Source organism: Accipiter gentilis, chromosome 22 (genome assembly GCF_929443795.1).
Source record: "Accipiter gentilis chromosome 22, bAccGen1.1, whole genome shotgun sequence".
In the NCBI taxonomy this organism is placed as follows: domain Eukaryota; kingdom Metazoa; phylum Chordata; class Aves; order Accipitriformes; family Accipitridae; genus Astur; species Astur gentilis.
Window position 1 is genome coordinate 10,871,762 of NC_064901.1, and position 16,677 is coordinate 10,888,438.

General features: G+C 38.6%; 1 protein-coding gene across 2 annotated transcripts in view; it reads right to left on the bottom strand.

Moving 5' to 3' along the window:
* Positions 1-747: 747 nt before the first annotated feature.
* The window catches only part of DPH6 (diphthamine biosynthesis 6), a 215,357-nt gene continuing 199,427 nt past the window's right edge, over positions 748-16,677 (bottom strand). For both annotated transcript variants that reach the window (XM_049825129.1, XM_049825128.1), the window contains one exon: positions 748-1,036. In XM_049825129.1, coding sequence (XP_049681086.1) covers positions 921-1,036 — 116 coding nt within the window. In that variant the 3' untranslated portion in view covers positions 748-920. The remainder of the gene's footprint in view (positions 1,037-16,677) is intronic.

The following is a 16,677-nucleotide window of genomic DNA, read 5'->3' on the forward strand; positions in this document are numbered from 1 at the left end:
TGCAGAATGTAAGCAAGGCAAAGGTTTGATATTCTTTTTTGAAAGTTTAATTTTATAGCCTTTGTCTGAAAATAAGATTTCCTTACAGTGCCTTACTGCCTCAAGCAAAGTCCAAAAGGCTTTCTCTCCTATACTGATCTTCTATCATGTTAGGAGTAAAATATCAGTTGCAACAAAACTGACAGGAGCCTCACCTGTGTGTCTGAGCCTGTTCGAATGAAAGCAGTGGTAAAACTCCTGTTGATTTTCTGGAGAAGACTGAAGCCCTGGGGAATACTGGTAGCTCTTTAATAAGAGCTGTCTACCAGATGTAAAGCATAAGGATACCCGCTATTGCCTCAGAAAGTGGGATGGCAAATCCTACAGACTGGCCATCATCTCCATTATTTGCTTTGGTAAAATGTGCATCCTGAATACCTCTCCGAATAATTCTTCCCTGGTGCAAGAACAGGGTTAAAACCTGGCCACAAATAAGGTCTTCATGAGTTGGCCTGAAGTCAGTAAATTCAGCATAGAATTGAAAGGAATCAAGTCTTTAAAAGAGCATTGGAGCTAATGTTCTGGTTTCACCTCCATCCAAAAGATCTGAAGTTATTACCGGTTTATTGTAACCAGGCCTAAATATATCAAACAAAAGAACTGATGTGATCAGAGCAACTGACATCTCCCAAGAGCCACCTGCTATTACCAGAACATATCTAAAAATAAGTGAGAAAAAAGAACAATATTTTGAAAAGAAACCTTTATTGTTCATACAAAGCTGACTCTGTCACGTATCATGAGGCATCATTAACAAGCTAAATATGACTCCGCTTAAAACAAACAATATTGCTTAATGAAAGTATCTGACAGAGTTATGATCAATTCTTTTCTTTGTTCTCTCCTGGATGGATTGTGTGCAACTCCCCTCTTTTAAATTGCTAGCTTAGCCAGCATGTTATATGAATAACTTCTTTGCCAGGTAAATCCACCACAGGTACTAAAATCAGAGCTGGGGTCTTCTTGCCCAAATATTTTTCAAGGTACTCTTGCAGTCCTAAAATAGAAAAAAAACCAATTAATGAATCCTCTTTGTCTCATTTTCTATGGTGTCCTATCTCTTAAAAATGATTTCTAAATACATTTTTGAAAATTATTGTGGAGTAGCAATTAACAAAAGGAAGTGAAATGCAACTCTAAGTTTATACAGAAGGAAGAATCATCATCTCCCACCTTCTCATCGACTAATTTGAGATTAACTTTACATGTTGCCTAAGGCCATAATTCAGCAAAACAGTTAAAAGCATGTTCCTCAACCTTGAGTGAGTGAGTGGTCTGTTGATTACAGATATAGCAAGCTGAAACTAAGTGCAGGTAGTAAAAATAACTAAAGGCCAGCTGAAATTCAGTTCTTTGTCATCTTTGGTATTTGGATAATCAGCACGTATTTGTAAACAGAAATCTGCTCTCAAGTCCCACTGTGGTGCATCAATCTACTAGAAGTTAAAGTGGGCCATTTTTTAAAACATCATGTTTTCCATTTGAAATCAATGGAAGTATGCCACAATGAAGATGTAATGGAGGAAGTCCAGGGATGGCAAAATATATGACTGCATATCTAGAATTACAGAGAGATTCAAACTGCTAAAAATACAGAATCTGGCTCTAAAGGGACTGGTATGTGTGGCAAAAGTTTGTAAATTTGAAGTCCATTATGGGAACAGAATTAATAATGAAGAAAATCTAATTAGGAGAATATGGAAGAGAACTAAAAATGGAAAACTGAAACTCAGCATCGAGACATTTCTGGTCACGTTGCAGCCTCAGTGGACATGCTAGAAATCCAGCCACACAGAACCCTTAAAGAAGACTACCAAACCCCCTCCAAATGACCCAACAAAAGACGGTTTCCTAATGGAAAGATACGGCCTGCATGGGTTTTGGTGGCAATAAGTTATTTCTGTCTGCAGCTTCTGTGATTATGGCAAGTCTTCATAACACTAAGCAATCTTGGCTAGAGAGGGTGTAAAGAGGGCAGAACTTGAAGACTGTCAGAGCTTTTTTTTTTGGCGTCACTGTCTGTGAAACTGTGAATAGGCAGTTCAGTCAAAGTGTTACCTCATCCAAGATAAAACACGAATTTTGCAATTGTATTCACTGAAGCCAAAACTCTTCTCTTGTTACCTGGCAGCAGTAGCATAAATTGATGTAAGAATGGCGATGCTACCCACAAAATACTGCGAAGACAGTACCAGTACTCTGAAATTCTGCTGACTTCCTTTTGTGTTAACGTCACTGACATGAGAGGTGAAAACAGACAAGGGTGAGCTAAAGATCAGCAGTCACCTCAAAGGTCAAAGGACTTCTTCACGTTGTGTGTAAAGAGAGATTCAGTCCATGTATTGCAGACATTCAGCAGTGACCCAATAATTAAGCATCAGCTAACATTTTCATTCTAAACTTTGACTTCAGAAAACTTTATAGCTATGCTGGCTCAGAAGGCTTTAAGTGGAAGTGGGTAAAGGCAAGCCACCTCAAAAATCACCAATTCCACTCTATTAAAATTACATTTCCTTTTTTCTTCAGTTAAAGTTGTGCAAATATAATTTTAGTCTATTACTTTCAAAGGCAGAATTTGAAAGTGAGGCTATCTAGAAATACAAGTCCATTCTTTTGTTTTTTTGAGGCAGCCAAAATAGCCATAAATATTTACATTTGAACATGCCCTAGTGGACTTGGTTGCCAGCCAGAAAGAGCCACCTTTCCAAAAGACCACCGCCTTTTCTATTGCAAGTGCAAACTGCCGCAGCAAAGCCTACATGTATGACTAAAATGTGGATGAAAATCTGGGACATATGCCTCTAAATGTTTTATTATACTTGTAAATCAAATAGTTTGATAGGAAAACATTCTACGTTAGGCATATATCTTTAAACATCTAAAAATTGTGGATAAAAGTCGGCTCACGGAAATTTCCCCTGAAAAGAGGAGTCTGGATCTTCTTAGACAGTAAAATTGTACTCCGAGGTCCCACAGAAAACAATGCACAATTAGTAAATTTGTGGTGCTCTATGTAATCATAGCTGACCCAATCCCAAAATTGACAGCTATATATTTTACCTGCTATAACAAGTTACTCTAAATCATCCAATACTAATTGTATATTTTTAATGATGTGACACTAATAAAAACACAATCTACATTTTCTTCACTCATGCAAACGATGCTTTTAGATAAGTAAGAGCCTCAGTCATGAGTATGAGTGTTTTCTGAACCATGTAACTCTTTGCTTGAATACAAAGTTTTCAAAAATTTCTTTCCTTTATATCACTTATGGAAATGTTTGCTTAGTTGCATGCCATACTTATAAAAGTTGATCTTAAAAGTGAAAACAAGTAAAGGACAGAGGGTTTCAGTGGGTGTGTTTGCTGGAGCTTTAACAGGAGCTCTGTCTGACTGCTGTCAGTCTTAAAAGTTATTTAATCTGCCCTGATACAGAATGTTTATTAAAGTACAAACAGAAGTGGCTGATTAGCAAGCAGCAAACAAGTCGTGTGTAGTGTGCCTGTTTTCATTTCCTGTGACAATCTGCATTAATTATTATTACTACATGAAATTTGCTGAAAGCAGGCAAGCTTCATCCTGTAAGATGGATCCCTGGTACTCCCAACTGATCGGTGGAAATTCAGGGCACAGGTTCCATATGGTGTTTCTTTCTGCACCACTGTGCATTTTTCTATTGACCTGGGTACAGCTGAGGGATGTGGACATAACCCAAACTTAAAATGAACAAAAATAATTCTGAGTCTTTCCCTCTCTCACCAAAAATTCTGGCATTACAATCTATTTCTGCCATTCCGCTGTAAGGACAGGATACCGAGATCAATAGTTTGATGATCTCTCACACTGACTTAGCAGCTCTTCCGTATAACATGGCACAATCTAACACCGTAAGCTATTGTTTTTAAAGGTGCTTTTCACACTAAGTAGATAAAACAGTGTCCTGGGAGCCCCTAAAGGGTCATTCCAAATGATTAGGAAGGTGATTTTTACATCTGTGCTGTCATTGGCTTCAGCAGGATTTAGGCAGTATGAAGTGAGGCCACAGAATCCATTGATGTTTCCAAAATCAGGTCCCTGTTATTGCTGCCATACTCTTGCTTCACTGCATATTTGCAGGGGAGGAGTAATCCAACAGCTCATATTGAAAAGGAAAATGGTAACAAAAAGGAAGATCACATTTAGCCCAGTACATAAAAAATCACCTTCATATTACAACCACTATCTTTCCTTCACTTTTTAACCAAAAGATATTGTTACATTGCTTAGAGCAGGTTTTAAATCCCTGAGCTAATAAAGCTCCATTGCTTCAGCTGGGGAGATCTGACATGCAGCATGTACTTTGAAAAGATGCGTCACAGGGGATCAGGTTCCTAACAGTTGACTAAGAGTGCCAGTCCCAAAAGATGTGCCCCTCGTGTGCAGAACACTTAACCCTTCGACCAGTACCAACATGACTATTCACAAATTATTGATGTCCCTAAATCCCTGGCAGATTGCAGACAGTTCTTGTCTCCCTTGAAGCCAAAGCATATGGTCACTAATGAGATGGATTAAAAAATACATATACACTTTCAGGGCTTTGCCACATGAATGTAAAGCCACAGAAATGGTAGAAGGTGATTGAACTGGACTGAACACTGTTAAATACATGATTAGCCTCTTGTTATGGATTATTTCCATTGATCTATATACGGTTTCACAGCATAGTTTAATTGAAGCTGTCTGGAACAAGCCTCTGCCTTAAATGATCAGGCAGAGCAATGAAAAGGTGAAACATGAGGAACTGGAGAACCCCCCCCTTCCTTTCTTAAACATCCAGCTGACTGTCTCTGTGGTTTACAACCATAGCAAGGAAGGAAAATGTGCTTTTAAAAAATTATCTGTTTTTACAGTTCATGGTTTTTCTCACACTTTTACTTAAGATAATATAAAATGATATAGTAGAATAGAAGATTTTAAAACAAAATCTGTACAATTTGCTTCCTTCATTTTAATTAATACCTTTCTGTCCAAAATAAAATCAAGCCCAGCAAACAAAAATATACTGTTGGAATATAAAAGCAAGTCACTTTGCAAAATATGATTTTGTGCTGATTTTTTGTTGCAGCTGTGAAGATTTTAAGTGACAGTAACGTGGAAATTTTGCATAGTCCAATACTTGGCTTTTCATACGGTACCTCATGGTTTTCTTTATTATTCTTGATGACATTATTTTGCATTGGTCATGTTGGTCATTTCTGTATTAAGGGACTGGGTTTTCAAAATTGCTTTGCCCACAGCAGAAGTGGAGGCAACATCCTGTAAATAATTGTGTTTCCATTTTGAAAACATGTCAGCTAGACCTTCAAAAATACTAAGAGCCTACCAGTTCCAGGGAAAACTGGCCAAAGATATGTTACTCAATGCTTTTATAAATTTCTTCCAAAATTATAAAATTTGAAGTCAGTCTTGATTTTTTTTCAAGTGGGAAACATTCATCTGCACAAAAAGAGGGAAATCAATAATAACTAAACTTACGAGGATGGAAACAGAACTTGCTTTGGAAGCCGACCACTCCTGATTATTTATCCTATTTATTACTAGGATAAATAATTTCTCTTGGTCCTTCTGGCTTTGAGGGATTTGTTACAGTCTGTCTTTGCCTACTTGTTTATAATATCAGGAGAGTGATGATTTGCATACTTCTTATGATGACTGGGGTGTAACTGAGTTTTGTTAAGGACTGGTAACAAGGGGAGTTCCATGGCACCTTTTGGCAGACCAGATTAGGCACAGCTCTAGAGATGATCCAAGCTCCTTCATGCAATACTGATGATACACTGCAATCACTCTGACCTGGGATATTTGTCTGAATATGAGTTAAGCAGCTGCTTTGAATTGCAGGGAAGTCTGTTGCCATGATATATGAGACAAACGACCCATACGAATTTGGATAAAGCTGTGAAACTGCTTTAAATCTGTGATTACCTAAGCCAGTCTTTGAAACTATGGCAATAAAAGAATTTGTATTCTTTGCTACGTAACTTTCAAAATCTAATCCGTGTTGTGAAGATTTCTTAAGCTGTGTCTAGATTTCTCTCCCTTCTTTCAAAGTCAACAACTGATGAACGAGCTTTCCTGTTGAATGGTAAATATGTAATAACATTTGTTTAAAAAAAAAAAAAAAAAGTAACTGGCATAATTTAGACTTCAGAAAAACCCAAAATTTACTGTTTCAGGCCTATTTGTAAAGTATACATACCCACAAATTAAAAAAAAAAAAAAAAAAAGAAATTACAGGGGGAGCTTCAGTTGCATTTGGAACTCAGGTCTCTACAAACACGTGCCTGGTCAGATGCCAAAGCAGCCACTCAGATCTGCACATCTGTATTTGCAAACAATTCTTCCATAAAAACATATCTTCAAGGATTCAGCACATTTCATTTCAGTTTGTCTTGCATTTATGGATCCATCTATACTGAAGGGATTCTTGCTTCTCGCACCAAACTAGTTTTAGTTGTAACAATGAAAATGTTTTTTTCAAGTAATCACATAACAGATGAAAATACAGCCTGGACTGGAAGCACTAAAGCCAATGTTAGCTATCCTCTTTTGGCTTTTCTGTAATACCAAAGAACCATTTCAGATGACTGCAACCTCTTCTGTGAAGGATATATGTTTATTAGGGTCCAGACTGATAGGACTCTGCCATTTTGGTCATAAAATACTGTGAGTTGTAGGTACAGATACATACAAAACAGGGTAACACTTCACCCAGCAGACCATTCACCAAATGAAAGCATAGAATCATAGAACCACAGAAGAGTTTGGGTTGGAAGGGATGTTTATGGGTCATCTATTCCACCCCCCCTGCAATGAGCAGGGACATTTTCAACTAGATCAGGTTGCTCAGAGCCCCGTCCAACCTGACCTTGAATGTTGTCCTATCGCTACAGGCCCTGTTAAGAATTCCCTCCTCATCTTTCCTGCAGGCCCCCTTTAGGTACTGGAAGGCCTCTATAGGGTCTCCCCAGAGGCTGAAAACCACCAACTCTCTCCGCCTTTCCTCACAGGAGAGGTGTTCCAGCCCTCAGATCATTTCTGTGGCCTCCTCTGGACCCGCTCCAACAGGTCTGTGTCTTTCTTGTACTGAGATAAAAATCTGCTATAAAGGGAAGACTATAGTTTCGTTACATTTTACTGCTAGTCCTCTTTGTGCAGTGGACTTCTTGTCCCTTTGGAATCTATCCCAAATGTGAAAAAACAATTCTAGCAATGTTTTCACACAGGCTACTGTGGAAACGTAATGAACATTGCTGTAGGCTTGGATGGGTACCCACAGGAGTCAGAGCAATTCTTTCTACAGCTGAGCAGAGGAAGAGGAGCTGTGTTTCTCTGCATGCCTTACTGATACCTCCTGCGCTCGGAATCAGCGAGGAGTTGCGAGTGTGCAAGGTAGCAGCTGTGGACCTTACTGTTCATGGGAGGTACAAGAAAGATGAGTGATTGGCTTATCTTAATCGAGACTAGCTAGTCGGGGAGGATGCCCGAGCTCTGCACCACCAGCAGCAGGAGGAGAGGGACAGCTGGCCTCAAATGAGCAGCTCTGAAGGAATCCAGAAGTTGCCTCTTCCCCTGCCAGCCTCACCGACCTCTCTGCTGTTCCTGTGCTTTGGCAGGAGGGTGTGGGAAGGAAAGAGGGCTCACTCATCACCAGGGAGGGCATTAGCATTTACAGGAACCTCACTTTTCCAGAGCTGAGTCACTTGGCTGAGTAACTACGGAAGTTTTTTTAGACTGTAGCTAATGCATTTTTTTAGCATCTGAAAGAAAATTAGTAGACAAAACAGTTATTTTTAGTGCTGGTTTGATTGTGGGCCTGTCAGCCTCGGCAATGCATCTCTTTTATCAAGCTGCCACGACACCTTGTTTTGTTTTCAGAGCAAAGTTTGATTAAAGACCAATTTCAGAAAAGTTACTCACTGTGGGCGTTAATTAGAGCTTTCTGGACTCTGCAGGGTTTAGCTTATGATCCGTTTCACTTACTAAACCCTGTAATTCAAGTTACATGAAGATGAGAATGAACCAACCCCTTTCTATTCTTCTGAAGGTTTCTGTTTAACTCAGTCATGAAAGAACCTCTCTCCTTCCCTATTACAGAATTCTAATTTCTGGCCTTTCCTAAACGAAATTAAAAAATAATACTTCACATCTATAAAGACTTTTCAAACTAACAAACTGAGACACATCCTTCAGAATGGGGTAGGTAAACTATAGGAAGCATTTGCTTCTAAATAATGTTTTCAGTGGTGCCCAAGTATACTGTACATCTTAGGAAAAACAGGTAAACAACTATTTCCCTTCCTCTGCATTTTTCTGGGAGTGGAGTATTGTCATTCTGTAAGAGAAGGTCCCTGGCATTCTCCTCCCCTCTTATTATCAAACAAGAAAAGCCGTTTGCCCTTCTGCAAGCAAAAGGCTGGCTACTATCTTAAAAATCTTAAAAAGGTGGTTGATGAAAAAAGACTTCGTAGTACTTGCAGGTAATAGGTAGCAGACTGAAGTGGGATTTATAACATGATATAGTTAAAATCAGGAACTCTGTAATAAAAGTAATGAAATGAAAATGCCATTGCGGTACTATGCAAATACAAGCAGTGAAAAAAAAGCAGTGCAAACCAAAACCTGACTCAGCTACATTGGATATTTGAAACGAGGCTAGACAAAACATGAAACCACATACTAAAAAGAACAAACCTGTGAAGGAGAAGGTGACCCAAAATGGTCCATCTCTTTTTTTTCCAGCAGACAGGCTGCACAGGAGAATTGAGGCTGGGTGAGGTAAGATATTCAAGCAGAGTTCATGGATACTACCATCCTAAAACATCCTCTTCCAAGTATACATTCTATCCTGAACTTCCTTCCACATTTTGAAACCTAAACTTCAGCTTAGTTTGAAGGCTGGTATGGACTCTTCCTAAAGCTGTACAGTATGACAGATGCACCAGGAATGCTGAGGAGGTAAGCAAATCAGGCAATCATAACCCTCAAATGAGGTTTTATACTGATATTTGTAACAATTATAATTTCAATCCCAAACGCCACCCCTAAAGCAATTATATGCCACCTAACTCTCTCTGGATATACAGAAGTTACCTTCTGGAGTACAAACAGTACCAGTCAAATTAGGTATGTTATCATGCACATCAATGGCAAGCTGCAGAAAGAAATGTGACTCTTTTAAAGATAAACAAATGCTCTGCACATTAGTTATGGCTGTTTCTCAGTAGAAAGAATTAAGATTTAGCATCCATAATAATTCTTTCAAGCTGCCGGCTATAGCTTAGAAAATAGCTGAGCATGAAAACTCATTGCTTTGTGTTTTCCAGTGTTGCGTTTTTAGCCATGTCCTATATACAGATTGAGAATCGGCCTATACAAGGTTATAAATGTGCACTTTTGTTTAAAATGTCATTAACCTTCTGCACTAAATAAAGAAACACTTAAACGTGCCCTTCCAGTACTCACAGTGAGGTCTAAATATAATTTCAAAGAGAACAGAGGACTGAACTTTCCGAGTACAATCACTCAGGGAAGAACTTGTGCTTTTTCTAAGACCATGACAGAGTGCAAAGATCACGAGCCTGTTTTCCCTGTGTACTATCTTTCAACCCTGTAACGACCTAATCTCTTTACAGGGTGGATGGTTATTGAACTTGTATGCCAGCTGTGTTCAGAATCTCTGGGGAGGATGGGCTGTAATGACACCAAGCAGGGATGAGCTATGAATGGAGACAGATTATTACAAACATATGAAACAGTAAGGACCCATTTTTCAAGAGGCATCTAAGAATGCACTTCACAGTATGTGTACGCATTTGTTCGCTCATATAGTCATCTGAATGTTCCTGTGCGGACAGATAAAACTGCAGGATTCACTAGAGGCTCACACACACGTTTTTTGTTGCATGCAAAATCAGATAAATGTGCACTTTTTTTTCCCTCCCAGATTAATTGAAAACTTGCTGTGAAAATGATCAACTGCAACAGCACCTGTGCAGTAATTATGGAACTTGCTTTTTCACCTTTAGGTCACATTACAGCTACTGACTCTTGGCCCATAGTCCAAGAGCACGAGATGGCACAGATTTGCAAGCTGTAGGACAGTTGGTTGCTGTGCCCTCCAGGTAGGGTTGGGGACACTGGTGGGGCAGCGTGTGTGGGAAGCTCGGCTGTGCCTGCTGGTAATTCAAGAACTTTTATCTCCAGGGCCTGTCAATCTGGCACCTTTCACAAGTGTTAAATTCACTTAAGTGTATTTTTTAAGAAGCTGTCATGAGACATACTGAAGCAAATATGTCCTTCAGTGGTTACACATGGACTCGGTTGTAACAATGTTTGTTAAGTGCTTTGACATTCCCAAATGATATGTTTGGTACAGCTTCCACATTTGTTCGTTTATTCAAGTCTGCTAAATAGTCTCCAAAACCAATGGGTTTAAGAAATATCTGATTGGACACAGTGCATCCAAAAGGCCTGACCATGAAGAGATATTTATATAACTAGCAGATACCACATACATCTGCTGGTGCGAGAGTTTAGTCTACAAATAATAGAAAAGGTTTCTAAAAGACTTTGTGGTAAGCATCTTTAGACTGAGTACGGAGAAGATCATATGGTCCTTGCTTTATGTCAAGTTAAGCTGTGATCATTTAAAATAACACTGATGGAATAATCATTTTCACTTTCTAGGCCAGACTCTCAACTGCTGTAAATTGTAGCTACGCTAATTTACACCTGCTGAGGAGCTTGCACAGTACATTACATATTTATATATAGTATCATGTGCAAACCAATGAGTTTTTTTTCTAGATGTTTACCATTGTAAAGAGCTCTGAAACTTTAAATCAATCTGCTGCACTAATGTAAACAACTTATCGTAACAAAACCAGATAAAAGTGCGCTGAACGTGTTAAATATATTATTAGGTCGATGAAGATCATTCATATTGATCGTGGTCTGGCTTCACAGCACAGTTTAATCAAAGCTGCCTGGAAGAGGTAACAAAGAGTGGTCATGGCATTCACTGCCTTTCGTCCTGAGGTCACGGATTTAATCCTAGAGTGAGTCTACAAATGACTAAAATTTCATTATTGCTACATCTGACAACTGATGGAAAAGTAGCTGGACAGGCTAAAAAGAAGGGTAGACCAGTATTTAGAGGTGGAACAAAACCCAGCTTCTGTTTTAATGGGGAAATCATGCTGCCAGGGGTTGCTGATGATTCACCCAGAAGTTTGTGGGCTCTTGATAGCCACCCAACTACCTCCCCTTGATCTGGCAGATTGAGATTAATTGGATTTGTATCCTGTATGGCAGTGACCCCAGATATCAGTACCCTCTTATTCCCTACAGTCACGGAATAAAAGGAGTGAGATGAAAGTCTTTTATTCCTCTTCATGGCCTCCAAGGATGACAAATAAATCTCACTGCTAGTGCTTTCTGTGTAATGTGAGCTCATAGTTTGTTACAGATTTGGGAAAGGGAGACTGGGAGAGTCATTCAACTGTGTCAACCGGCAGCAAAATAAAAGAAAAAGGGTCTGAAACTTGGCCACATAGTGATGTGAGCTGCAAGTCATTTTTGCTCTAACTTGAAGTTATTAACAGCATAATTTATAAAAGCCTTCAGCAAGACTTACGCGTCGTTTTATCAGGCACTGAATAAACACTAAATAACAGACAAGGTCTACCACAAAAAGTTTACCATCAACACAAAAAAATAGAGAGCTGAAAAAGGAACGTAGGACAGGTAGGAAACTGAGTCACAGAAAACAGTGCCAAAATTACACGATTTGTTAAGGTAATTTGTGAAAAAGCCAACAAGCGACCCCAAATTCTAACCCACCGTACACCTCTTCTTCCTCTTGAGAGCACACCACAGTGAGCACACTCACAAACAACAATACAGTGGCCAAGAACTGAGTCATCCTTTTGCTTGGACTGCTTTTGGATCTCTGGAATTTAAAATCACAGTCCCAGAAGAGCACATGTTCCACCTGCTCTGTTGTCAAACAACTTCACTGCTCAGAGGCCTCTGCCATTCTTCCACCATCAACAGCTGGGGTGGTTTACAGGTTATTTGAAAGTTACCTGGGGGCTTTATGCCAAAATAGTCTATCATATCTGTCACGGGGCTTAATAAACACTACTGTATATTTTATACCACAGTGCATCACAAGAGGCTGCAATAAAGTTAAATTATTACACAAATATATACATCTACACACATAAAAAAAGACTGTTTCATCACCAAAATACATGGTCCTAAACACCTGTTTTTAAAAGAACTTTTGGAGAAGTTTTTTTGCAGTTATACAAACGGCACTGCCTTCTGTGACTCCTGTACATTTTGTGATTTATAGCCACACGGGTGACAGGTAAAGTACACAGCATAGCCCAGCAGTGAATGGAAAAGCTGCCCAAGTCTGGTCTGTGGCTTAGGGGTTCCAGGTTCCCCCAGGTCCCCAGACCCCCAAGGTGGGCCAGCACCCACAGGTGACCAGTCTCTCAGCAGCACCGACGGTTCCTCTGCTTGAACACTGGCTCTTTCAACAGGAATTTCTACTTCTGGAGCCGTAAGCCACATCTCCACCAAAAACTATGTTAGCTCAAAGAGATACTGGGTTAATGAAATTGAAAATGCTCAGAAGAAAAATGGATGTGATGCTTTAACCACTTTTAAGAAACATGAAGTGCGAGTGATGGAAGGGTGACCTTTATCTGTCCCACAAACATGAGGCCAACCTATAAGGCACAGCGAAACATGCTTTTGATTTATCCTTGTGCCTCCTCCTGTTTTAAAGATGTGATCTGCGGTATGAGATCTGGCTTTAACAATGTTGCAGTACCGCTGGAGGGAAATAAATTGTTCAAGAGGAGATGTCAGTTTTAAAGTAAAGCAAAGATGCCCACGCAGCCCTTTCTTTGGTCAACACTGATACTTTATGCCACGGGCCTTAACTTGTCAGGGAGTATCATACCGGCCGCATCGCAGAACATGGTAGTGAGAAGGACAGGCTACAGAACGCCATCATCATCTGTTCACAGAGAGCCACTCCTCTCCTGCAACATCGTCACTGGAGTGGTCTTGCCAGTATTTTCTACACTACATCAGCTGAATGAGTAGGCTTTTTTTTTTTTTTTTTTTTTTTTAAAAGGCTTCTCTTCCAAGGCAGTTTTTCAATTACACCACTGCTAGGAAGATTCATTAGAATCAGACCATCACCTCTTTTTCTCCTTTGCAGAAAGCACACGTTGGTAGAAAGGAAGGCAACAAAATATGCTCAGCCTAGCTGAATTTTTGCTAAATCACTTTGCAGGGCACAACCTGCCACAAGAATGCTTAGGATCATTAAAGCCCTAAAAAATCTGGTAAGAGAAAAAGGTGAAACATGAAGATGCAAAAGGATTATTATTATCATTATTATTATCATCATTATCATTATTATCATCATCATTATCATTATTACCATCATCATTATTGTTATTATTATTAATAATGATCTTCTAATCAGTTTCATTTTTGACTTACCAAGAGCAAAGAGGCAGAAGAAAGGAAAACTAAGTGGATTGTATCATGTATAGTCAGAACTTCATGCTAAATATATTTGTGTCCTCCTGCAAATATTTCCATTTGTAATTTTAGCAACTAATTTAGGAATCTAGCACTTTCAAATGCTACTAGCATCAATACTGCCAGATTCAAAGTTATCGGCACATCTCATTTTAGTAAAGCACAGCACAAAAGAATAAAATAATAATCTACTTGCTTAAAATATAAAAGCTGGTTATTTATTCCTCCAGAATTCTAGCTTTCTCCCAGGGGAAATCTGGAAGTTTTGAATTCATTGATCCTTTGCTTTGCCACTATTCTTCTCTCCTTTGACCTTTTCGATATTTTTTGTTCGCTGTCACATTTTTGCTGATTTGTTTTTAAATTATAGATCTGATTTTAGCTTCATTTTTCTTAAACCGCTTGCCACAATCCTTTAGAAAAATCTACTCGTGTTTCATTCTTAAGGCCAGCCGAAGATTTACAATATGCTAAACTGGACAAAAATTCTGTAGTAATCAGCACAATATATTTTATACTCCATCATAATCATTTTTTCTGGCTCCGTGTCGATATAACTTTTTCTGCTTTTTACAATGGTTTACAACTTAAATAATTTAATACAACAGTTGTTATATTTTTATCGCAAGCTTATAAAACTTGTACGATAAGTCTCTTCCATGCAATATATTAAACAAAGAAATGACAGAGAAGAAGGGGAACTGATGATTACTAAAACTGTAATTCAGTCTCCAAGTTCTGGGCGTGTTATAAAGTGCTTCTGACTTACTTGTGTACAGCACATCTTGCCAGCATTCCTCAAATGAACCACCTCTTCATATTCAGTCCTCCTCACCTGTTATTTTAATGTTGATATAGGAAAAAGAAGGATGATTTCACACTTCAGGCAACGCATTGATGAAGTGGTGGTCCAGGGGAAAGGATCCAGCATAAAGAAACAAGTGGCAGGAATGCCATTGCCAGCTCTGCCACCGAGTGGCTGGAAGCCCTTCTTTTGGCTTCAGCGACACGTATAGAGCTATGCTTTACTTACTTTTGCAAGGGCTGCCAGTGCTGTAAAGACACATGTCTCCTTAAGTCTCAGGCAGGACCTTTGTGTCTGATTTTTGTGTTTCTGAGCAACTGCAATTCTTGATGCTTTGTACAATCAATCACCAAATTTCATACTTCCAGTTTTAGAATAGAAAAAGTACTTTCCTGCCTTTGTGAAATGCTTTGAGATTGCTTGATGAATAATTGTTACTGCCATAGTATATCTGAGAGCTTATGTATGTAAAAGATGCTGCTTCAATGCATCCCTCAATATGACTCTTTTAAACTATGTTTTACATTACAGACCCACTTTACATACTTTTACATACACAGTTCTGTCCACACCTACAAAGTAGGTCACTGTATATCCACAAGAACCTACAAGTCTGCTACTTCTAAAACTCCTTTGCTGATAATATACATGAAAATAATACATATTGATCTAAATTTATGTCAGAAGTAAACTTTACTGACTTGGAAATGCTACATTTATTTCTATTTTTGGAGTAATTATTCGTATTTTTGAAACTTAGGATAAAAACTTCAACTAGCTGTGGCACAGATTCTTCATCACCTACTGCAGTAAACCATTTCTGTATAAAATGCATCATAGAAACCCCTTTCCTCTATACTGAGACTTTTAATAGAAAAGAAGGCATCACTTATACCTTACAGAGGTAAACCATTTCAGTTTCTAAGGCCAGGCTTGATAAAAATCTCCAGAAGATATTTCTGACGGCTTGGCCAAAAAATTTACATAATTCCTGTAAATCACTTAACTGTGTGGTCTTAATGCTGCTAATACAAAGGCTCTTTGCCTAGATGATTAAGATTTCTTAGTAGAAATCAGCTTCTGACTCCTAAGAGATACAACATAGCCAGCTGAGAAATAAACTTCCAAGCTTTTCTATTTGTCCAAAAATATGGTAAGAGTGCAGATATATGAATATTAGTTTCTGAATTGTGTTACCATGGTTTCAGCCCTTGCCTACATGGATCACTCACTTTGTAGGGTGCAGGACCACAGATGCCTGCATACTTTCTGAGATCTCTCTCTTTTTTCTTTTTTTTTTTTTTTTTTAATCTGATACTTGAATCATGCAATGCCAAAATGAATAATGGAAATAAACCCAGCATTAGACTCCTAGATTAAGCAGCAAGATTTTTTTCCCCCAAATATAAAACAAAAAATAGAACTTGGAAGATAGGTATGCTTATGGGCTGGAGAAACTTCAAGAAAAATACCTAGAGGATAGCAACTCAATTTATTTTGACAGCTACCTTTCTCCTCCTCATTAAATATCTTAGGTACGATATTTACCTTTGTATGTTTGTAACTACAAAGATAATTAGATCAAGCTATGTTAAGCTCCCCCACTCCAGAGATTGTTGCATGCTTGATCAGTTGAATAATGTTTGAGAACTGATCAAAAATGTGCTGCATGTAGCGTTCTAATTTCTGTTTATTGCCTATCAAACCTGAAATCTAACAGCCAGCATATTGTTTCCAACAGAATGAGACAAACTGTGGATTTGCTTCTGTAATCCTTCACAAAGGATTCAATAAGGGTGGGCATATTAGGAAGGAATCATTTGGAAGGCAGGAAAAACTTCTAAGTAATAAACAAGAAAGCATCCTTGTAATTTTAATCATTAACTCCGTAATGCCAGCCTAAGCAGATAAATCAAGATCACAAAACATCTAAATAATGAGCTAGTTTCCATATGGAAATGTCTAGAAGTCATCCATTACCATTGCTGCTTTTCCGTACAGCAGACACTGAAATCAATATGCTGCACTGGTTCAGTAAATTTGTCTCTTAACAAGTTAATAAAACAGTGATTCCCACATAGTCGTTCCATCAAACTTTCATAGAAAAAAATGAGAATATTAAATGCACTAAGATAGGGAAGATCTGCTCCATTTGCTCTGCAATGATAATCTTTTACAAAAGAGGATTTTTATTATTAATTCTTCGCCTTCTGGGG